At 43.1% G+C, this 25,002-nt stretch overlaps 1 protein-coding gene across 6 annotated transcripts in view; it reads left to right on the top strand.

Moving 5' to 3' along the window:
• TNK2 (tyrosine kinase non receptor 2) overlaps nt 1-25,002 on the top strand; it is a 350,655-nt gene that overhangs the window by 205,765 nt on the left and 119,888 nt on the right. Inside the window, exon 1 of one of the 6 annotated variants that reach the window (XM_077290234.1) lies at nt 21,728-23,014. The exons of 4 other annotated variants lie outside the window; for them this stretch is intronic. In XM_077290234.1, the coding sequence (XP_077146349.1) occupies nt 22,829-23,014 (186 nt within the window). In that variant the 5' untranslated portion in view covers nt 21,728-22,828. Of the gene's footprint in view, nt 1-21,727; nt 23,015-25,002 lie in introns of those variants that run through there. One more of the 6 variants, XM_077290235.1, reaches the window with a different exon arrangement.

The raw sequence follows: 25,002 nt of genomic DNA, 5'->3' as shown, positions 1-25,002 counted from the left end.
GGTAAAACGCAGTGCCCTTTTACCTGCGGATTTTTCAAAAATGGTGCAGAAAAATCTCACACGAATCCGCAACGTGGGCACATAGCCTTAGGGTTGGAATTAGAGTTAGGTTGGAATTAGGGCTAGGATTGGAAATAGGGTTAAGATTAGGCCTGTGGTTAGGGTTATGGTTAGGGTTAGGGGTGTGTTGGGGTTAGGGTTGTGGTTAGGGTTGGGATTAGGGTTAGGGTTGGGATTAGGGTTATGGGTGTGTCGGGGTTAGGGTTGTGGTTAGGGGTGTGTTGGGGTTAGGGTTGTGATTAGGGTCATGGCTAGAGTTGGGATAGGGGTTAGGGGTGTGTTGGGGTGAGTGTTGGAGTTAGAATTGAGGGGCTTCCACTTTTTAGGCACATCAGGGGTCTCCAAACGCAACATGGCGCCACCATTGATTCCAGCCAATCTTGCGTTCAAAAAGTCAAATGGTGCTCCCTCCCTTCCAAGCCCCGACGTGCGCCCAATCAGTGGTGCACCCCCACATATGGGGTAACAGCATACTCAGGACAAACTGGGCAACAATTACTGAGGTCCAATTTCTCCTGTTACCCTTGAAAAAATAGAAAAATTGCTTGCTAAAACATAATTTTAGAGGAATGAAAAATAATTTTTTATTTTCACGACTCTGCGTCATAAACTTCTGTGAAGCACTTTGGGGTTCAAAGTGCTCACCACATATCTAGATAAGTTCCTTGGGGGGTCTAGTTTCCAAAAGAGGGTCAATTGTGGGGGGTTTCTACTGTTTAGGCACATCAGGGGCTCTGCAAACGCAACGTGACGCCCGCAGACCATTCCATCAAAGTCTGCATTCCAAAACATCACTACTTCCCTTCCGAGCCCCGACGTGTGCCCAAACAGTGGTTCCCCCCACATATGGGGTATCAGCATACTCAGGACAAACTGGACAACAACTTTTGGGGTCCAATTTCTCCTGCTACCCTTGTGAAACTTAAAAATTGCTTGCTAAAACATAATTTTAGAGGAAAGAAAAATGATTTTTTATTTTCACGGCTCTGCGCTGTAAACTTTTGCTAAGCACTTTGGGGGTCAAAGTGCTCACCACATATCTAGATAAGTTCCTTGGGGGGTCTAGTTTCCAAAATGGGGTCACTTGTGGGGGGTTTCTACTGTTTAGGCACATCAGGGGCTCTGCAAACGCAACGTGACGCCCGCGGACCATTCCATCAAAATCTGCATTTCAAAAGTCACTACTTCCCTTCAGAGCCTCGACGTGTGCCCAAGCAGTGGTTTACCCCCACATATGGGGTATTAGTGTACTCAGGACAAACTGGACAACAACTTTTGGGGTCCAATTTCTCCTATTACTCTTGTGAAAATAAAAAATTGCAGGCTAAAAAATAGTTTTTGAGGAAAGAAAAATGATTTTTTATTTTCACAGCTCTGCGTTATAAACGTCTGTGAAGCACTTGGGGGTTTAAAGTGGTCACCGCACATCTAGATTAGTTCCATGGGAGGTCTAGTTTCCAAAATGGTGTCACATGTGGGGAAGCTCCAATGTTTAGACACACAGGGGCTCTCCAAACGCGACATGGTGTCCGCTAACGATTGGAGCTAATTTTTCATTCAAAAAGTCAAATTGTGCTCCTTCCCTTCCGAGCCTTGCCATGTGCCCAACCAGTGGTTTACCCCCACATGTGAGGTATCAGTGTACTCAGGAGAAATTGCCCAATACATTTTACGATCCATTTTATCCTGTTGCCCATGTGGAAGTGAACAAATTGAGGCTAAATGAAATTTTTTGTGAAACAAAAGACTTTTTCATTTTTACGGATCAATTTGTGAAGGACCTGGGGGTTCAAAGTGCTCACTATGCATCTAGATAAGTTCTTTGGGGGGTCTAGTTTCCAAAATGGGGTCACATGTGGAGGAGCTCCAATGTTTAGGCACACAGGGGCTCTCCAAACGCGACATGGTGTCCGCTAAAGATTGGAGCCAATTTTTCATTGAACAAGTCAAATGGCGCTCCTTCCCTTCCGAGCCCTGTCGTGCGCCCAAGCAGTGGTTCCCCCCCATATATGGGGTATCAGCATACTCCGGACAAATTGTACAATAACTTTTGGGGTCCAGTTTCTCTTTTTACCCTTGGGAAAATAAAAAAATTGTTGCTAAAAGATCATTTTTGTGACTAAAAAGTTAAATGTTCATTTTTTCCTTCCATGTTGCTTCTGCTGCTGTGAAGCATCTGAAGGGTTAATAAACTTCTTGAATGTGGTTTTGAGTACCTTGAAGGGTGCAGTTTTTAGAATGGTGTCACTTTTGAGTATTTTCAGCCATATAGACCCCTCAAACTGACTTCAAGATAAAACGTCAAGACTGGGCCAAGAAATGTCTTAAGACTGACTTTTCAAAGGTTTTATGGACTGATGAAATGAGTGACTCTTGATGGGCCAGAAATATGGGCTTGAGGCTGGATCAGTAAAGGGCAGAGAGCTCCACTACGACTCAATGCCAGCAAGGTGGAGGTGGTTTACTGGTATGGGCTGGTATCATCAAAGATGAACTTGTGGGACCTTTTCGGGTTGAGGATGGAGTGAAGCTCAACTCCCAGACCTACTGCCAGTTTCTGGAAGACAACTTCTTCTAGCAGTGGTACAGGAAGAAGTCGGTATTGTTTAAAAAAAACATGATTTTCATGCAGGACAATGCTCCATCACATGCCTCCAACTCCTCCACAGCGTGGCTGGCCAGTAAAGGTCTCAAAGAAGATAAAATAATGACATGGCCCCCTTGCTCACCTGATCTGAACCCCATAAAGAACCTGTGATCACTCATAAAATGTGAGATCTACAGGGAGGGAAAACAGTACACCTCTCGGAACAGTGTCTGGGAGGCTGTGGTGGCTACTGCATGCAATGTTGATCGTAAACAGATCCAGCAACTGACAGAATCTATGGATGGAAGGCTGTTGAGTGTCATCATAAAGAAAGGTGGCTATATTGGTCACTAATTTTTTGGGGTTTTGTTTTTGCATGTCAGAAATGTTTATTTCTAAATTTTGAGCAGTTATATTGATTTACCTGGTTAAAATAAACAAGTAAGATGGGAATATATTTGGTTTTTATTAAGTTGCCTAATAATTCTGCACAGTAATAGTTACCTGCATCTAAAATACAACTTGCCTAATAATTCTGTACACAGTGTAGATCAGTGGATAAGTGTCCATTGTCTATAATAGACACATTAGTGTCCAAAAAATTGATAATAGTATCGTGATAATGTATGGTAAAGGAAAGTTTATCCACGCACAGATTTATCGCTGATGGCATTTTAACCAAGGAAGAGTCGCCACCATGCCACACCAGAAAGATGTCATCTATATATCTCTTCCAGAGCAGCACATGCTGTTGGAAGAGAGGGATAGTATAGATGTATTCCTACTTGCACTGTGCCATAAAGATATTGTCATATGGAGGTGCGACATTCGATCCCTTATCAGTCCTGGTCCATTGCATGAAAAATTTGTTATCAAACAGGAAGAACTTCTTGGTGAGGAGTAAAATAAGAATGGAAATACAAAACCATTTTTTGCTCCCAGTAAAGGATGTTACCTTATCCAAGAAAGTCCTGATGGCATGAATGCCCCTACCATGTTCAGTGTTGGTGTACAGATTATTCACCTCCAGAGTGACCAGTATAGAATTTGAAGGAATCTTACCAAGGTCATAGATAAATGACAAGAAGTGTGATGTATCCTGAAGGTACGATGGGATGTGACACATTAAAAGGGAAAGGCTCTTCTCTAGGACTATCGCTAGTGGGGACAATAGGGAGTTAGTTGAGGCCACTATGGGTCAACCTGTTGAGCAGGTAAGATTTTTATAAATCTAAGGTACAGTGTATAGAACTGGTATCACAGGATGTGAATTAATGAGAAATTCACTCAACTTTGCATCAGTCACACCTAGAAACCTGAAGTGGCTGGTCATTTCACGTATATCATTTAATATGGAAAACATGGGATCTCTATCAATGGGAGTATAAGTTTCAAGGTTGGCTAATTGTGAATAAATCTCGGATACATTTTGTCCATCACCACTATTGCTCCGCCTTTGTCTGTGGGTTTTATAATATGCTTATTGGCTCGCAGTCCTTAAATCGCTATATGCTCAATAGTGGAACAATTGTTGAAGATCCGGAGATGTCCTTGATGTATCTCTTGCAATTTATGTCTCAACCGGATGATAGTAGCATTGTGATGTAAAATTACTGGCTTTATGTTGTTGTAATTTTTGCAGAGTGAGAATATCTGTTGAAGGCAACTTGTAATCAATAACCATGTCAACTCGAGAATTTTGTCCAGAAACACGTGCGATTGACTTGTCACGGCAATCCTCAGAAAAATGTACCTTGAGGCGAAGAGACCTGAAGAAACGATGTAACTCTTGGTCGAGGATGAACTCATTGAAAGATGGGGTGGGGCAGATTGAAAGCTCTTTCTGAAGTACGGAAAGTTCTGATGGAGACAAAGCTGTAAGATGAAATATTGTATACTAATTGGTTAGCCGTACCTGCAATCGCATCCGTGATGGCAATGGACTGCTTCCTCTTTTCACGTTTCCTCTTGGAATACCGGTTCCTGGAGCATCTCCCTCATCTTAGTTCTAAAAAATGGGCCAAGCTCTTTGCACCCTCACTGTCAGAGCTGGTGGACACAGATCAATCCCATCTTGTATAGATCTTGCGTTTCTCCAACATACCCGTTGCGGTCTCGGGTATGTTGTAGAAACCACACAGCATATCCGGGACCGCATTTCACAACACAAATCAACAATCCAGTGCAAGCGGACTATGTTGCCCATTCCATCTTATTTTATTACCTTTAACCGTAAGGTTGCACAATTACGTTTTCAAGTGATTAATCATATTCCTCTGGCCAGGAGAGGAGGTGATAGGGTACAGAAACTCAAAGAAAAGGAGGCATTTTGGATTTAGACCTTAAAAACCCTTGAACCCTATGAGTTGAATAGGGAAGATGAGGTCCTCTATTAATCCACTTTTTACTGTAAGATTTATCCCGGTGTATATATTGTGATGCAGTGACCCCTGTTACAGCTAGGGTGCGCTGTATGTGCTCCCCAAGACATGCATGGAGGCATAATGGGGATAGTGAGACAGTGTCCAGCATTGTGGTGAATGGCCGGTATGTGTCGCAGAGGAGGAGGTCTTCTGCGCTGTGAGCCTCCCTTGATATGGGGAGCTGCTCCCTGCAATGCAACCCGGAGTATTTGGTCTTTGGTGCACATGAGCACTAAGAGATTTAGTGAATCTGCGTCGGGGTTGTGGGTAGCTATGAGAGATGGGAGGGTCTGGCTACCCACATACCTCACCACTGGGTGAGGGTGCTCACTGTACCCCTTTTTCCTGTGGGAGGTGCGGGTGTTTTGAGGACCTGCAGTGATGTCAGGATCACGTGACCAGCCCATGTGATCCATATCTCATCTGTGGGTGTGGTTACAAGGTACATAATGTGACCAGGGTTTGGTCACAGGGAGAGAGTGTTTGGATCTGTATGGTCCATGTGCAAGGTCAGGTCTGTGTTGGAGTCTCCTGTGAGTGGAGTCTTCCTGGAAGCACTTAGAAAGACTGTGGACCTGAATGGTCAGGGTGCTGGATTGTCCTGGGATGGACTGGAGTCCTGCAAGCACACCTGGTGAGAGTGTGAGTCCTGGAATGGTCAGGGTGTTTGTTTGTCCTAGAGTGGACTGGAGTCCTGCAAGCACCTGGTGAGACCATGGACTGATGGCTTGTGTGCTGGAAGTGCCTGTGACTGGACTTCCTGAAAGCGCATGGAGAGGCCGTATCTGCAGAGCCTGTGACGGCTTCTGTGTTGGGGAAGCTACAGTTCCTACTGCGGGTCTGGACTATCCGAGGTGCCCTGGTCACAAGGACGGTGATCACAGTGAGGTAGTTTTCCCCCTGTGAACCAGCACTGGCAGGAGTCAGTGTGTGGAGCCGGAGCTCCTGTAAGGTAACTCCAGATAACAAGAGGTTACGGGCAGACACGGATCTGCCATTGGAACAGACTGTTGGCGGTTAAAGTGTTCCGTTGATGTATATAACGAACTGTAATGAACTGTTTGTGTTATGGTTTATTATGTCTAATATACCGAATAAGACTGTTTACGTGGAGAAACCGGGCCTGCGTGCTTGAATCCCGTGCCAAGCGAGTATTCCCCAACGCGTTAGTGAGCGCTATCTTACTATATATAAGAGGATATGTCTTTTCTGCACGTCTTCTTTTGTCAATTACATTGTATTCTTTCTGTCTTTTAGGTCTGATTGCAACACATCAGTTATCCCTTTATCACAGACTTTCCTTTTTTTCCCCCCTGTTGTATTTTCCCCTTCTCTTTTCTCTTCTTCCCTCTCCCTTTTTTCCCCTTTTTTTTGTTTCTCCCCTTGTTCCCTCACTCTCCTTTTTTTTGCGTCCTTCCCTTCCCCCCACCCCTTTTTTTCCTTCTCTCCCTCTTCTTTCATTTTTCTATCTATTTATTTTTAGCACCACTGCGCTCTTCCACGCATGCGCACTGAGTGCCTCCCTGGACTTTGCTGTTCTCTGCTGGCTTCCACCTATAGCGCATGCCCTTTTTTTTTTTTTCCCCTCTTGTTTTTTTTTGCACACTCTTCCTGGTACCTGATTCTATAAGACCTTATTCATGAGCTTGTGGCTTCTGCCAATTACATTATGATTGTTGCTGTGTGATGATCTTTTGTATATCTAGATAGGTCATGTTCTCCCGTAGGCAACACATATTTATATGCTATTTCTGTTTTATTTTTAGCCCTGGGATTCCCTGGAGAATAAGGAATCCCCTATGAGGGGACTAGATCATACTCTGAGGGAGCTGCAGGATAATCTGAGGGGGCTACATTACACTCTGAAGGGGCTGCAGTATACAGGGATGCATTATACTCTATCAAGGACCACGGGGAGTGCATTTTACTATATGGGGCCTGCATTATACTGTATCGTGGACTATATGTGCCCCTCATTCTTCCACTGCCAGAGTAAGGGTAGGTGCACACGTTCAGTAAGCGCTGCAGGTTGGACTCTGCATACTTGTCCAGATGTTACAGTATAGTGGATGGGATTTCAAGAAATCCCATCCCACTATGTGTGCACAAACGCCTGCGGTTTCCCTGCGGAGACGGACATGTGGCGCATCTCTCCAAACCGCATCATGTCTATTTTTCTTGCGGAGATGCGAGCCTCCACAAGATAAATTTCATCCGAACAATGTATTGGACGCCTCGAATTGGCATGGTTCAATGAACACATGCTGATTCACCTGCGTTCTCTAGTCAGCAGCGCTTTGATCCAAAACCATCTAAAGGGGTTAAATCATTTTACACCCAGGAGCTCTGCTAATGCAGTTGTGCTCGTGGATGTAAACCCCGGGGAATGAATGGAAAGCAGAGGAATGTCCTGTAGTTACCTGGAGTCGCGGTGATGCGTCCTCTGCTGGATGTCCTCATATGAACTCAAGCGTGGGAAAAATTCCCAGGCTCGAGTTCATATGAGGACATCCAGCAGAGGGCGCATCACCGCCACTCAAGGTAACTACAGGACATTCCCCTGCACTCCATTCATTCCCCATATTTTTACAACCACGAGCACAGCTGCTTTCGCAGAGCTCCTGGGTGTAAAATGATTTAACTCCTTCAGATGGATTCACATCGTGGGACTTGCCAGAACGCCGGAAGGTATGGTATATTGTTGTTTTTTTATTTTTCCTTTTTTACAGAACGAGGGTCTTCATGTGGATTAGGAGAATAATAAAATATTACAACACCCTGTGTCTTTATTTCATTAAAGTACTTTGTAATAATGTGTGTGTGTTTTATTAACCATTTCGTACTATTGGATTAATAATGGATAGGTGTCGTAATTGACGCCTCTCCATTATTAACCTGGCTTAATGTCACCTTACAATAGCAAGGTGACATTAACCCTTCATTACCCCATATCCCACCGCTACACGGGAGTGGGAAGAGAGTGGCCAAGTGCCAGAATAGGCGCATCTTCCAGATGTGCCTTTTCTGGGGTGGCTGGGGGCAGATGTTTTTAGCCAGGGGGGCCAATAACCATGGACCCTCTCTAGGCTATTAATATCTGCCCTCAGTCACTGGCTTTACCACTCTGGCGGAGAAAATTGCGCGGGAGCCCACCCCAATTTTTTCCGCGATTTAACCCTTTAATTTAATAGCTAGTGCGCCCAAATTTTGCACATACACACTACTAACATTAGTAGTGTGGAATATGCAAAAAAAAAAGGATATGAGATGGTTAACTGAATGTAAACTATGTCTCATATCATGTCGGGTTTGGGAAGGAGAAATGAAAAGCCGGCAATTGAATTACCGGCTCTTATGCTATCTAGCGCTGAATGAAATATAAATACAGTGTGTGTGTGTATATGTATATATATATATATGTCATTGAGTGAGACACACACGTATGTATGTATGTATGTATGTATGTATGTATGTACAGTGGGGCAAAAAAGTATTTAGTCATTCAGCAATAGTGCAAGTTCCACCACTTAAAAAGATGAGAGGCGTCTGTAATTTACATCATAGGTAGACCTCAACTATGGGAGACAAACTGAGAAAAAAAAATCCAGAAAATCACATTGTCTGTTTTTTTATCATTTTATTTGCATATTATGGTGGAAAATAAGTATTTGGTCAGAAACAAAATTTCATCTCAATACTTTGTAATATATCCTTTGTTGGCAATGACAGAGGTCAAACGTTTTCTGTAAGTCTTCACAAGGTTGCCACACACTGTTGTTGGTATGTTGGCCCATTCCTCCATACAGATCTCCTCTAGAGCAGTGATGTTTTTGGCTTTTCGCTTGTCAACACGGACTTTCAACTCCCTCCAAAGGTTTTCTATAGGGTTGAGATCTGGAGACTGGCTAGGCCACTCCAGGACCTTGAAATGCTTCTTACGAAGCCACTCCTTCGTTGCCCTGGCGGTGTGCTTTGGATCATTGTCATGTTGAAAGACCCAGCCACGTTTCATCTTCAATGCCCTTGCTGATGGAAGGAGGTTTGCACTCAAAATCTCATGATACATGGCCCCATTCATTCTTTCATGTACCCGGATCAGTCGTCCTGGCCCCTTTGCAGAGAAACAGCCCCAAAGCATGATGTTTCCACCACCATGCTTTACAGTAGGTATGGTGTTTGATGGATGCAACTCAGTATTCTTTTTCCTCCAAACACGACAAGTTGTGTTTCTACCAAACAGTTCCAGTTTGGTTTCATCCGACCATAGGACATTCTCCCAAAACTCCTCTGGATCATCCAAATGCTCTCTAGCAAACTTCAGATGGGCCCGGACATGTACTGGCTTAAGCAGTGGGACATGTCTGGCACTGCAGGATCCGAGTCCATGGTGGCGTAGTGTGTTACTTATGGTAGGCCTTGTTACATTGGTCCCAGCTATCTGAAGTTCATTCACTAGGTCCCCCCGCGTGGTTCTGGGATTTTTGCTCACCGTTCTTGTGATCATTCTGACCCCACGGGGGGGGATTTTGCGTGGAGCCCCAGATCGAGGGAGATTATCAGTGGTCTGGAATGTCTTCCATTTTCTAATTATTGCTCCCACTGTTGATTTCTTCACTCCAAGCTGGTTGGCTATTGCAGATTCAGTCTTCCCAGCCTGGTGCAGGGCTACAATTTTGTTTCTGGTGTCTTTTGACAGCTCTTTGGTCTTCACCATAGTGGAGTTTGGAGTCAGACTGTTTGAGGGTGTGCACAGGTGTCTTTTTATACTGATGATAAGTTTAAACAGGTGCCATTACTACAGGTAATGAGTGGAGGAAAGAGGAGACTCTTAAAGAAGAAGTTACAGGTCTGTGAGAGCCAGAAATCTTGATTGTTTGTTTCTGACCAAATACTTATTTTCCACCATAATATGCAAATAAAATGATAAAAAAACAGACAATGTGATTTTCTGGATTTTTTTTCTCAGTTTGTCTCCCATAGTTGAGGTCTACCTATGATGTAAATTACAGACGCCTCTCATCTTTTTAAGTGGTGGAACTTGCACTATTGCTGAATGACTAAATACTTTTTTGCCCCACTGTACATACATACATACATACATACGTACGTACGTACGTACGTACGTACGTACGTACATACATACATACACAGGGGTTGGACAAAATAATGGAAACACCTAACATTTTGGCATCATAGTCTTCAAACATGTGATAAACATGCAAACCGTGACATATGGTAATGTTTTGTAGTTGATTATTTGTGTTATGTGATATGTGTATGTAAATTAACTGTTTGTTTTGCCGAATTGTAAGAACAATGATGAGAACCTGATACCAATGGCAGACCTCTCGGATTTTCAAAGAGGCCAATTTGTTGGTGCTCGTATGGCAGGCGCTAGTGTAACAGAAAGTGCCCGAATGCTTGGTGTGTCAAGAGGTAATGACTGCGTTTGAAAGAGAAGGAAAAACGTCCGCAGCAAAGCACAGGTCCGGCTGAAAGTCAAAGCTGACTGAGAGAGACCGTCGGACTCTAAAGCGAATTGTGAGAGAGGATCGCAAGACCACGGCTCCGAAAATCACTGCTGAGCTCAATGAACACCTACAGAACCCAGTTTCCACGAAAACTGTTCGTCGGGAGCTGCACAAATCTGGATTCCACGGAAGAGCTGCAATTAGAAAACCGCTGCTCTCAATGACAAATGTTTCCAAGCGTTTAGAGTGGTGTAGAAACCTCCAGAATTGGTCCCTCAAGCAGTGGGAACATGTGATATTCTCAGACGAATCATCGTTTACCCTATTTCTGACCTCCGGCCGAGTGAACGTTTGGAGACAGCTGAAAGAAGCATTCCATCCAGACTGCCTTCTCCCTACATGGTGGAGGTTCTGTGATGATCTGGGGTGCTATTTTGCGGAGATCCGCCGGGCCAATGATATCCCTTCATGGAAGAATTAACAGCCGAGATTATTTAGGCATTTTGGGCGACCAAGTGCATCCCATGGTTCAAGCACTGTTCCCGGAGGGGAACGCCATCTTTCAGGATGATAATGCACCAATTCATACAGCTAGAATCGTTAAAGCATGGCACGAGGAACATTCTAATGAAGTTGAGCATCTCATCTGGCCCCCACAATCCCCAGACCTCAACATTATTGAGCATTTATGGTCGATTTTAGAGATTCAAGTTAGACGTCGATTTCCGCCGCCATCATCGCTCAAAGAACTGGAGGGTGTTTTAACTGCAGAATGGGCAGTTATTGGAAACAATTCACACCTTCTATGAATCCATACCTCGGAGAATTGAGGCTGTAAAAAGTGGACCTACACCATATTAAACTAACTTTAGTTGATGTATCCAGGTGTTTCCATTATTTTGTCCAACCCCTGTATGTATGTATGTATGTATGTATGTATATGTATATATGTGTGTATATGTATGTATGTATGTGTGTGTATATATATATATATATATATATATATATATATATATATATATATATATATATATATATATATATATATACACTCACTGGCCACTTTATTAGGTACACCTGTCCAACTTCTTGTTAACACTTAATTTCTAATCAGCCAATCACATGGCGGCAACTCAGTGCATTTAGGCATGTAGACATAGTCAAGACAATCTCCTGCAGTTCAAACCGAGCATCAGTATGGGGAAGAAAGGTGATTTGAGTGCCTTTGAACGTGGCATGGTTGTTGGTGCCAGAAGGGCTGGTCTGAGTATTTCAGAAACTGCTGATCTACTGGGATTTTCACGCACAACCATCTCTAGGGTTTACAGAGAATGGTCCGAAAAAGAAAAAAAATCCAGTGAGCGGCAGTTCTGTGGGCGGAAATGCCTTGTTGATGCCAGAGGTCAGAGGAGAATGGGCAGACTGGTTCGAGCTGATAGAAAGGCAACAGTGACTCAAATCGCCACCCGTTACAACCAAGGTAGGCCTAAGAGCATCTCTGAACGCACAGTGCGTCGAACTTTGAAGCAGATGGGCTACAGCAGCAGAAGACCACACCGGGTACCACTCCTTTCAGCTAAGAACAGGAAACTGAGGCTACAATTTGCACAAGCTCATCGAAATTGGACAGTAGAAGATTGGAAAAACGTTGCTTGGTCTGATGAGTCTCGATTTCTGCTGCGACATTCGGATGGTAGGGTCAGAATTTGGCGTAAACAACATGAAAGCATGGATCCATCCTGCCTTGTATCAACGGTTCAGGGATGTGCAGCCGACAAATCTGCGGCAACTGTGTGATGCCATCATGTCAATATGGACCAAAATCTCTGAGGAATGCTTCCAGCACCTTGTTGAATCTATGCCACGAAGAATTGAGGCAGTTCTGAAGGCAAAAGGGGGTCCAACCCGTTACTAGCATGGTGTACCTAATAAAGTGGCCAGTGAGTGTATATATATTTTAACGAACATTTGAGTACATAAATCCATTAGATGTTGGTTTTGCAAGCCTGCGAGAAAATATCGCAGTACGGATGCCATACGGATTACATACGGAGGATGACATGCGCAAAATACGCTTCCACACCCTGCCTACGGATGACATACGGATCACTATTTTGGGAACATTTTTGCGTATTACGGCCGTAAAAAACAGACCGTATTTTCATAAGCTGAGTGTGACACCGGCCATAGGGTTGGGATGTTTAGTATCAACCAGTATTTCAATTAAAGTAATGTGCGATTTTTCTCAAGCAAATGCTAAATGTCACATGTGCTTCAGAAGGGAAGTAATAGTTTGACTAGGTGGCATACGTAAGGTGTTATAAGAAAATGGACAAACGGTTTTGTAATTTTCCTTGTTAGTGGTGAACGAGGGAACACTGTTGTGCGGCATACTCCATGGTATTACTGTGCCATGTCTGTTACTGGCGTGGAGTGCTCACATACAGTACAACTCTTGCATGTCTCTTGGTACTCTGTTGTGATGCAAGTCACATATATATCTTCAGATTCATATAGTTTGCTGTTAGTATAATTGTATTACTGCTACTTTACATCTGATTACTTTGTTAGGATGCGGAGGTTTATCCACTATGACTGCTGTGATTATCTGCCTTAGTATGGAGCCTCATGGCTTTACACAACAAAAAACATTTTTCTTTTTTGTTAGGGGCACTGAAACAAAATAAAAATCTCTGTGCCTCAGTATAAAATAGGAGGCACACTGAGGTACAGTAAGAGCCCATTCTCTTATATGCACATCAAATTCTGTCTCGGCACAACTCAGAGCCATAATGTGGCAGTATATATGGGTCCTAACAGCCGTCAGATTCTTTGTGTTTTTACTGCGTTTTCTGCCTATTGAGATCAGTGAAGCTGAGCAGAAAAAATACATGACAGAAAAACAACACAGACTGACATTTTAATGTAGAATTGCCACTGCATCTTGTACTTAATTTTGTGTAGGCCAGAAATTTTTGAGCAATTTTTTGCTACATTTCGAAAGAGGTGTGAAAACGTGCCAGCTGTCATCAACAAGACACTGGCAGTGACACTTGGTGAGAAGTCAGAACTACTGTGAGGGTATGTGTCCACGTTCAGGATTGCATCAGGATTTGGTCAGGATTTTATGCAGGTAAAATCCTGACCAAATCTGCACCTGAGGTCACTGGCAGGTCACCTGCGTTGTCCTTGCATTGTTTCTGCATTTAACCATTTTTTTTATGACTTTTAGAGCAAACCGTTGCGTCGCTTTCAAAATGTTGGAAAAATTGCTCAAATATTTTTCCATTCGTAAAATGAAGTACATTTGCAGCTTTTTAAATGTTGCAAATGATGAATTGGGAAAACATCTTGAAAACCCGTAAGCGCACTTACAGTAGCAAGTAAAAATCAGGCGAACACATATAAAATAGGCTTAAAAAAGACACAAACCAAAAGATGTATTTTTTGCTAAAAAAAAAAAAAAGGCGCAGAACATCAAAAATGCGACAAAAACAAGTAAAAATACTTGTACCTCTAGTCTAAATGCCAGTCTAGTCCCAATCTACAAACCGCAGGGATCTGCACCTTTTATACATTTATGGCACTTTTTATGGATTTAAAAAATTGCAAAATCATGAATATGTATTGCTTAAAGACAGCTTAGTTTGTGAGCTTTTATTATAGGGCCCTGTTAACTTTCCATTGGGAAATTCAGCTTGGGCTAAGCAGCAGCAGGCACTTCTGATAACATGGCAGTCTGAAGGACGTGTTTGGATAAATGGATATCCGTTCCTACATGTGTGTATATGATGAGCGTGGGAATGCCATGCTTCTGCACAAAAATGCTCTGTGAAATATTCAGTCCTGATTCTGATACCTGCACTCTTTGTTCACACTGCTTTATAAAAAAAAATGCCAGGTAGAATATGTAGGTCACCACCAAATCTCAGAAAAAGCAGTGTATCCTATAATATGCTTACTTGGAACTAAGGAAATTTATTTTAATGACATAACATGGCCAAATTGGTAAAGCAATCAGCTCAGAGTCTTACATAATTGATAGTCCTATTTTTATTCTGGTGCCTGACAAACAAGTTTAACATTTCCTCACAAATCATTGAGCTTAATCTTTATTTTGGAGAAGAATTCGCTAGCCTTAGTTCAGACTTGTAACTGTTAGGGCACAGTTAGATATCACTGATTTTTCTTGAATGCAAAAATACTTTCACAATGACCAGACACTGATGAAAATTGTTAAGTTTTTACCATCAGAATTTCATTATTTTTTTTTCATATGCAAAAAACCTAGACATTTTCCAAGCTCCTCCTATCACAGGGTTTGCTCACATCTGCATGTATAAAGTAGCTGAGATTCTTAGTCAGAAAAGTTGGCGAGTCAGGCGGTGTCATACTTTTTTTTTTCACCTAGCATCCGTATGACATGCTTATGCAGTCTGCATGCAATGCATTTTTAAAGGGAATCTGTCACCCCCTGGACGATTTATATCTATTACTATGGGCATACAGGTAATTGAATGCTCAGAAGATCAATTCAGACACTGTCCATACAAGGGTGGACAGTGTTTTCTTAACTGCATCATTGCACAGCGCATGCGCGGGATTACAGCCTCGACCAGGTCAGTATGACGCTAATGGGTGGGTGGTGATAGTATAATGAAGTGAGGAAGCAGTGATTCCTTCCAAGTACCGCACGCCCTGGAGCCTGGAAGAAATCATTAACTTAAAAGATTATAAATCAATTTCTCAGTGTGTGCACCACTGCTATGAGGCGTACAGGTAAGACTGGTTTAACCATTCAATTACCCGTATGCCCATAGTAATAGATAAGAATCATCCAGAGTGTGGCAGATTCCCTTTAACATCAGCTTTTACATACAGTAATTCTGTCTTTTCAATCTAGTTTTCTAACTAATAAAACAATCTTGTATACATATATAGATTGATGACAGTAACAAAAATGTCTGTGAGATATATAATTAGTGCAGTGCAGTTTGCGCTTGCTGTACATATATTTAGCTAATAAAATAAGAACTAAAAGAAAACAATAACGTGTGGGCCCTTTTATTTGTTATACCCAGCTGAGGGAAAGCCGACAGCTGGGGGCTGATGTTATTATTGTGGAAGGGGCAATATCCATGGGTATTCCCCGCCTATTAATAACAGGGGTTAGAAATGAAGAGGTGACTATCAGACACCCCCATTACTAACCCCATAGTCAAAAGTAATAAACACACAGAAGAGTCCATTCATTGTAAAAAGCACTCCCCGGCCCTCTTTTACCATTTTGTTAACTTTAAGGCTATGTGCACACTTCGCTTTTTTTTCCGCGTTTTTTCGCTATAAAAACGCTATAAAACCGCAAAAAAAATGCTCACATTAAGCATCCTATTTAATAGAATGCAATCCGCATTTTTTGTGCACATGCTGCGTAGTTTTCCTGAGCGGAAACGCTTTCCAGAAAAAAACGCAGCATGTTCATTAAATTTGCGGAATCGCGGGGATTCCGCACACCTAGGAATGCATTGATCCGCTTACTTCCCGCATGGAGCTATGCCCACCATGAGGGAAGTAAGCAGATCATGTGCTGTTGGTACCCAGGGTGGAGGAGAGGAGACTTTCCTCCATGGACTGGGCACCATATAATTGGTATAAAAAAAAAAAAAAAGAATTAAAATAAAAAATAGTGATATACTCACCTTCTGATGGCCCCCGGAGTCATCCCGCCACTCAGCGGTGCACGCGGCCGCTTCCGTTCCCATGGATGCTTTGTGTGAAGGACCTGCAATGACGTCTGGTCTTGAGTGTGCGCGCACCCCATCACACGTTTCGGAAAGGTTTTTCCTTTCCAAAACGCGCGTCGGGGTGCGCACACACACTCAAGACCAGATGGACCTTAAAGGTATATTCCTCCTACCAGCTCACTTATTTTTGATCTACCTCAGAATGTTTACTGGTAAACCTACCCCTATTGAGCACTAAAATATATATAGCCCCTTATTGAGCACTGATAATTACGGCTCTTTTCTCTACTTCTTTTGCACTTATTTGGTTTTGTTATATATCACATTGCACTTTATTCCTATATGGAAACAATCAAATACTGTTGCACTTTTTTGAAGTTATTTGCATTTTTGCACAATTTTTAGGCACTTTAAGCATTCTTTTTTACGGATAGTACCCTTTTTTTTTATTGGAGATAATATATTACTTATTATACACTATTGCTTGGGTCTAATTAACCATCTTCGGTCTTGGAATATATGAAATTATTATTTATTTTATCTTTTTATTTGTATTTTATACTTAGTCTGGCATAATATATCATTCCTTTGTGTGCACACTTTTAATTATTTTGTGTATCATCTGTCACATATTAAATAAGGACAATTTTAATTATCACCTTCCCTTCCTGAGATTTTTTCTTTTGTCTTCCATTGTGTTGATGTTCTCCACTTTGAGTGGTTTTTCACTCACTTTTTCTGTAGTACACCGGGTGTGTCTATTAAAACGTACTTGTTAAATATTCACTTTTTTATATATATCTATGTATATACTCAATATATTATAATTCTACCCCAATAGGTGTTACTATTGTGTTTTACCACGGCAGGGGTTGCAGAATTGCCGCGGAAATTACCGCAGCAATTCTGAAACGTGTGCACTTAGCCTAAAAAATAAAATAATCCAAATTGGTCCATCGTAAATCCACAGGTCCAGGTCCTGTGCCACCCATCTTCTTGTGATGCCGCCCTCCCGCTTGCTTCATGGCTCCCCGGCATCGCGGTCTTGTGCAGGCGTACTTACAGTGCCTTGAGAAAGTATTCGGCTCCCTGGAACAGGTCAGAGAGGCCCAGCGCCTGCGCACTGCAGTACTTTGCTCTGCCCTCAACAGGGCCGATAAGTACGCCTGCGCAGGAGCGTGATGCTGGGGAACCTGTGAAGCAAGCAGGAGGGCGGCATCGCAAGAAAATGGATGGCATTGGACCAGACCGCCTTGCAGGTGAGTATAATGAAACTTATTTTTCTTATCTTTTAGGTCGGATAGGGGGCTTATCTACATAATTATAGAATGCTGTATATAAGTATATAAGCCTGAAAGGTGTTGGCCGTATCTTATATCGGCCAAACCTGGTGGCAGGTTCACTTTAATGTGATGCGCCACTTCTGGGACAGATGAAAGTTGCTATTTTTAGGCTGGCAAGGGACCAGTAACCATGGAGCTTCCCAGCTTGAGAATATCACCTTTGCAGGTTTCACACAATAGGAGGACCCCACATCATTTTTTTCCTTTTATTTATTAGGTTAAACAATTTTTATTACTTACTGCGAAGTCAAATGTTTACATACATTAAGATTACTATGCCTATTACTATTACTATGCACACCTGAAACACACTGCTTCTTTGTGTAGCATCATGGGAAAATCTAAAGAAATCAGCCAATATATCAGGAAGAGAATTGTGGACTTGTACAAGTCTGGCTCATCCTTGGGTACAATTTCAAGACACATGAAGGTGCCTCGTTCATCTGTACAAACAATTATACGCAAGTACAAACAAGATGGGAATGTCCAGCCATCATACCGCTCAGGAAGGAGACAGGTTCTGTGAGATGAGCATGCTTTGGTCCGACATGTGCATATCAACCCAAGGACAAAAGCAAAAGACCTTGTGAAGATAGTGGCGGAAGCTGGTAAGATTGTGTCCACAGTGAAATGAGTACTGTATCAACATGGGCTGAAAGGACACTCTGCCAGGAATAAGCCACTACTCCAAAAAAAAAACATAAAACAGCCAGATTAATGTTTGCAAATGCACACAGGAACAAAGATCTTAATTTTTGAAGACATGCGCTGTGGTCTGATGAAACTAAAATTGCATTTTTTGGGCATAATGACCATCGTTATGTTTGGAGGAAAAAGGGAGAAGCTTGGAAGCCTAAGAACACCATCCCAACTGTGAAATACGGGGGAGGCAGCATCATGTTGTGGGGTTGTTTTACTGCAGGAGGTACTGGTGCACTTCACAAAATAGATGGCATCATGAGAAAAGAATATTTTGTCGCAACATCTGACGACCTCAGGCAGGAAGTTAAAACTGAAATGGGTCTTCCAAATGGACAATGACCTGAAGCATACTGCAAAAATGGTAACAATTTTTTTTTTAAGGATAACTAAGTCAATGTTTTGGAGTGGCCATCACAAAGCCCTGATCTCAATCCTATTGAAAATGTATGTGCAAAGCTTTAAAGGCAGTTTCGAGCAAGGCGATCTACAAACCTGGATCAGTTTTGTCAGGAGGTTTAGGCCCAAATTCCAACCAACTATTGTGAGAAGCTTATGGAAGGATATCCCAAATGTTTGACCCAGCTCATTCAGTTTAAGGGCAATGGTACCAAATACTAATGAAATGTATGCAAACTTTTGATTTTGCAGTAAGGAAAAAAAATGCCTTCAAACTTTCTCTCATTATTCTGCCATTTGGCAAATATTAATAATTATGATAATCCTAACTGACCTAAAATGGGAAAGGCTTATTCTGATTTCATGTCAGATATTGAGAAAAACATGCATATGTGTCTCTTTATATAGTGTATGTAAACTTCTGCTTTCAACTATATCCATCTATTCTATTCTATCCATCCATCCTATCTATTCTCAGGGTTCTGGCTACAAATTTACCAGGGCTGTGGAGTCTTGAGTCTGTTTCCATTTTGGTGGAGTCAGTATAATATGGACACACCTAAAATATATAACAAATTGGGTACAGTAGTACAATTCAGGATGCGCTATACAATGTCTGTTCTGTTACTGATATAAGGATTTCGGCTTTTAGTGGAGATGAATCTGTGCTGCACTATATGCACATGCTCAGTAGTGAGGCAGTGCTGTGGAGTCAGAAGTCTGGGAAATTGAGGCATCTGAGTCGATTGCTTTGGCATTCCGACTCCTCAGCCCTGGAATTTACTTTACTTGGCTGATGCAATGTCTTGATTCTTTTGAGATGTGTGTAAAAATTGGATGGTATACTCATGGTCTGTGTGCCGTCTTTTTTTTTTTTTTTTTGCTCGCACCTATAGACTTGCTGTCAGGAACATGAGGTATTTGATTGTCTATTTTCACGCACACTGAGCTCTGCTACATCCAAGAGCTGAGGACAGACACACTCTGCAGATTCGACCCGCCTTCTTTTCTCTGCCTGCTAGCACAGTGAAAGTCTAAGCCGCTCGTTTCCCTCTCCCTCAGGAATGTCTTTGTTTGCAACTGTGAAGCCGAAAATAAAGAGTAGCAAAGCATGGTAATTCCTTTGTGTAGCTACAGTGGTCTTTAAGACCAAATATATCAAAACAGGATAGTCACAGAAATAGGCTGTTCATATTTCTGGAAACCGCAGGGACAGGGCTCCTAACTAGTGGGGTTGGGAAGCCCAGTGCTTAGCTGAAAGTGAGAAATGCATTACTGCTTAACTGGGGCTCCTAGCCAAGACGTGTTTCCACTTAAATTAACCTTCAGGACTTGCTGAGCATAGTGATAACTATGTCTTTCTGCTACGAGGTTCATACGCCAAAATATGTGTAAAAATAGAAAGGGGAGTATTCAGCCTCTGAGTGAGGTCACCACAGGGGGAGTTTTGAGCACGGAGATAAGTGAGGGAGACCTCAGTCTTCACTAGTCTTATGTCCGAGGATTGAGCTTAGAGTCTGATCTGTCATGCACTGTGATATGTGCCCTTCCCGCACAGGACATGGTCAGCCATGATAAGAACGAACTGTTTTTAATCCCTTTTTTATTTGTAATTGTACTGTACATACAATATTTGTCTTTTATAATATCCTTTTACCCTTTTGTAAACACTGCCTACCTTTTTGGAGTAAAATATAAAAAAATGATTAGCTTAGTTTCTCCTTGCTCTATAACGTACTGTCATGTCCTCTGAAGTGAATCACACTACTAATTTGTGTTGGATCCAGACCCTTTATTAATTAAGTAATCAGAGCTGATGGCAGCGGATTTGTCCTGTGCGTTCCCGCCTGAGTGGGAGTAGTTATATCGCCCTCGCTGCAGTATGCCCATTAGCCAGTACAAAGTAAGGCAGCCTTTCTGGCGACTAATTATCCTGGGTGCAGTACCCTGTCTGACCTGAGGGTAACGGGGGCGCCAGAGAGCTGCAAGTTCCAAACCGGAACTGAGAAGTGGGATATAGATAAATCTCCTTCAGAAAGAACTGGGAAACCAAACAACCCTAGTTCATGACATTGGTGTGAGCTGTGGGGATGATAAAGTTATCCTCCCTGTGAATTGTGAGATTTGCATTGGTGTGTTTCATCTGATATAGGCCTCTTTCACACTAGCGTCGTGCACTGCACGTCGCTATGCGTCGTTTGCAGAAAAAACGCATCCTGCAAAAGTGCTTGCAGGATGCGGTTTTTCTCCATAGACTTTTATTAGCGACGCATTGCCACACGTCGCAACCGTCGTGCGACGGTTGCGTCGGACCGTCGCCACCAAAAAACGTTGCTTGTAACGTTTTTTTGGTGCGTCGTCTGCAGCATTTCCAACCGCGCATGCACAGCCGGAACTCCGCCCCCGCCTCCCCGCACCTCACAATGGGGCAGCGGATGCGTTGGAAAACCGCATCCGCTGCCCCCGTTGTGCGGCGCTTTCACAGCTAGCGTCGGTACGTCGCAACGTCGCATAGCGACGTGCAGTGCACGATGCTAGTGTGAAAGTAGCCTTACTCTGCCATACGCAGCACGCTGCAGCTGAGGAAAAACTCGCAGATCTGCACTGTCTCATTGAATAACAATGGTCAGAGTGCAATACGATTTTTGTCTTACATTGCACTCGCTTGATTTATACGCTAATGTGAGCAAGCCCTAAATGTAATGTGTTCTCTCTACTGCTGTCTGTCACTGGCGGAATATTTTCATTTTCTCTGTTCTCCATACATTTACATGTTGCGCATAGAAAGCAAGATTAGAATTTGATATTGAATGAATCTATATTTTGTAGGTCGGCACAGTGGATTTACGCTTTATGCATTACAATTGGAGAAACATCTTTCAGATTGAAAGCAGTCATGCGGGACATTCCTCAGTCCTCCATTAATTTCCTGTGTTGCAGTGCCTGTGCCCTGTTGATACTTACTATGACCAGTGAGTGGCAGTCTCCTTTGGCAGCGAGCGAGTTAAGGGGATGTTGAGAGATGAGAGAGAGGGACTGTTTTAAATCCCAATGGAGGCTCTCACAGGAAATTAACTCTCCATCCTGCAGTTAAATCTGACCCTTTGGCTTTGATTCAAGTAGTTCGCCATGTGAACACCACAGAGCGTCTGTTTTTAGCAGGGCAAACTTACAGCCCAAGTAGATTGTGCTTCTAGGAAGGAGCTGGGACCACAGGCTACACCCTCTGAACAAGTTGTCTCTGAGTGTGCTGTCAGAGGCACAGAGAGGGCCAGGATACGCGGACGCTGAGGACAACGACCGGCTGGAAGACTGAAATCACAGCTACATCCCAGGGCTGCCCTGCAATATAGCACCAGCGGATTATTTTTGGTATGGACCGTGATCACTGTTCATCCTGGACACTTGTAGATCCACCTCACTGAAGGGAGAATGCAGTCATATTCAGGGCCCTAGAAATGCCTGGAATGGATCTGACACTGAAACGTTACTGCTGATCTTTTACTTAAGAATTCTTCCAAACACTGACTACCTGGACCGAAAATCAATGGCCATTGGAATGCTATTCTATCGAAATTCTAGGTGTGACCTACCACTTGTTCTGCTTTTTTTTCCTAATGTTTAGCACTGCAGTTCTGTTATGGATGTGTTCACAGCTCGCAGTCCTCGGCCAGTTTTCAGCATACCTTTTGGGATAGCTCTTTTATCCACATTATATATTTTCATATTAATCCGGGTTTAATCTGTTGAACTGTAATCCTTCCCAAGAAAACCTGTAAACTTTCTGGGATTTACTGAATTTAAAGTCTTTTCTCCCTAATGCAGCGGCCATTGGTTGTTTACATCTGCAGCTCCGTTTCGTGATGTCATTTCTTTAAAAAAAACAAAAAAAAACCAAACTTTTTTTTCTGGTCTCAAAAGAAAAATGTGTGCTTTATGCCAGTTGGTGTTTTTAGAAGAAAGTAGCAATGCTGAAATGATTGCCAATACAAGAAGCCACAATATATGTGTCTGGAGGAGCAGAGCTGGGGTCTGTACAGGAGCACAGCTGTCCTGAGATGGTTTATCTGGTGGGTCCAGCAGCTCAGGAGGGGAGAGTGGAATGTCCGCCACTGGCGCACAGTCACATCTGCTCTACTGCGAGGACCTGGATTCTTTATATTTTGAAGTTACCCTTTCATATTTTCCTTTCCTTGTCTGTTTTTGGATTATGAATTTTGTAAATATGAAACGATTTCAAGCATGGAGGAACTCCCTACCTTTTATGTCTTATTTTAATATTTATACAGTAAGTACTATATTTGCTGCTTGTCATGTTGATATAGTTTTCATACAGTATATACTACCCTGTACCTTAGATTTATGATTGAAATTGTGCTTTGGTAAAATTTTGGACAAATTATTTTTATCATCAAAATTCTAAAAATAATCCTAGTTGTATTTTTGTATAGTTATGTCAAGTATGTATTCTTTAATCTGTTGTCTGTAATTACAAGTGCCTATTGTGCAATTACTATTCTTTACTACATATACTGAACACTATTCATTTATTTTACTCACTTACATAGTGCCATTAATTCCACACCGACACTGCTCCATTTGGGCTCACAATCTAGATTCTGTATCCGTATGTTTTGGAGTGTGGGAGGAAAGCAAAGTACCCAGAGGAAACCAACATAAACATGGAGAGAACATACAAACTCCTTGCAGATGTCGTCCTTGCTGGGATTTGAACCTAGGACCCCAGAGCTGCACGGCAGCTGTGCTAACCACTGAGCCACCGTGTTGCCAATAAGTCAGTTTAAAGCTCATGTGAGATGGTCTTAGAAAGGTTGCCCAAGCAGATATTATTAATGACATATCAGTATTAGGACAGGTGGTCAGTATCAGATTGGCTGTGGTCAGCCATCCAGCACCCACAGCGATCAGCTGTTTGCTCCATCGGCGGCTGGATGTAAAATATTGAGTGGAGCTAAACAACGCCGCTCTGTTTTAATTTGTTTTCTACTCTAATGCCGCTATCTCTTAATTTATAATTGAGTCTGAGCTGGTAGGAGGATACGAACTACTCTGACATGTCCCATACACCGCACACACAGCAGGATTTTTGCTCTCCATTCCTTGTGAGCACACAAAGAAAAGCGGCTACAGGGAGGAAATTATTCAGCATTCCTCTGCTGTGTGGATGTGATTCCAGCACTAAGTAGAGGTAAAAGACTTGTTAGAAAGCTCAGCATGACCTGCCAGTGGCTGACTTCTTACATTGTTCCTCAATAGGGTTGAGCGACTTTTGCTTTTTTAGGGTCGAGTTGGGTTTTGTGAAACCCGACCTTCTCGAAAGTCGGTTCGCGTGAAATCGGCCGATTCTACTGTGAAGTCGGGTTCCGCATCGGAACACGAAACCCAATGCAAGTCAATGTGGATGTGGATCTTTCTTTCTCTCTCTCTCTCCTCTCTCCTCTCTCCTCCGTGCAAAGCATGTGTTGTGTTTGACTGCGAAAATCACTGCAGCCCAAACGGTAATATGGCTCTATGACGCCGCAGAAACCGGGCCGGAACCTATGTCATCACGCTGCCCACACTCCATAATTGGCTGAAAAAATGGCGGGGAAGGCGTCATACAAAACGTGACTTTGGCGCCAAGATCGCCGACCACGTGGCCGATCCCACGCTGGAGTCGGGTCGGGTTTCACGAAACCCGACTTTGCCAAAAGTCGGCGACTTTTGAAAATGAACGATCCGTTTCGCTCAACCCTATTCCTCAATTCTCCTGACTCCCTCCTCTCTGCACAGCGTCACTCAAATCTTCTTGGCGCCGGGCGCCGTCTCTTCACCGCTGTTTTGAAATGAGCCGGCGCCTGCGTTCTTTTCTCCTGCCTTGGGCAGGCGCAGTGAGCGCTGCCCGTCTGTCCTCATATGCAGTCTAGCTGCCTGCGCCTGTGCGGCCGCCCTGCCTGTGAATCCCAGCCTCTCAGTGAGAATAAATCAGAAGACACTGCGGGGCTGGGATTAACAGGCAGGGCGGCCGCACAGGCGCAGTCAGCTATACTGCATATGAGCACAGAGGACGGGCAGCGCTCACTGCGCCTGCCCAAGGCAGGAGAAAAGAGCGCAGGTGCCGGCTGATTTCAAAACAGCGCTGAGGAGGCGGCGCCCGGCGACAAGAAGGCTTGAGTGACGGCTGTGTGGCGTCTGCAGCAGGGGGGGAAAGGCCTGCCTCCAGGACTGAAGAAAGGACAAATTGGACAACTATTGAGGTCCAATTTATCCTGTTAC

This window comes from Ranitomeya variabilis, chromosome 2, assembly GCF_051348905.1.
Source record: "Ranitomeya variabilis isolate aRanVar5 chromosome 2, aRanVar5.hap1, whole genome shotgun sequence".
Lineage (NCBI taxonomy): Eukaryota > Metazoa > Chordata > Amphibia > Anura > Dendrobatidae > Ranitomeya > Ranitomeya variabilis.
The sequence above is the reverse complement of the archived record's forward strand: the minus strand, read 5'-3'. Positions and strand labels throughout refer to the sequence as shown.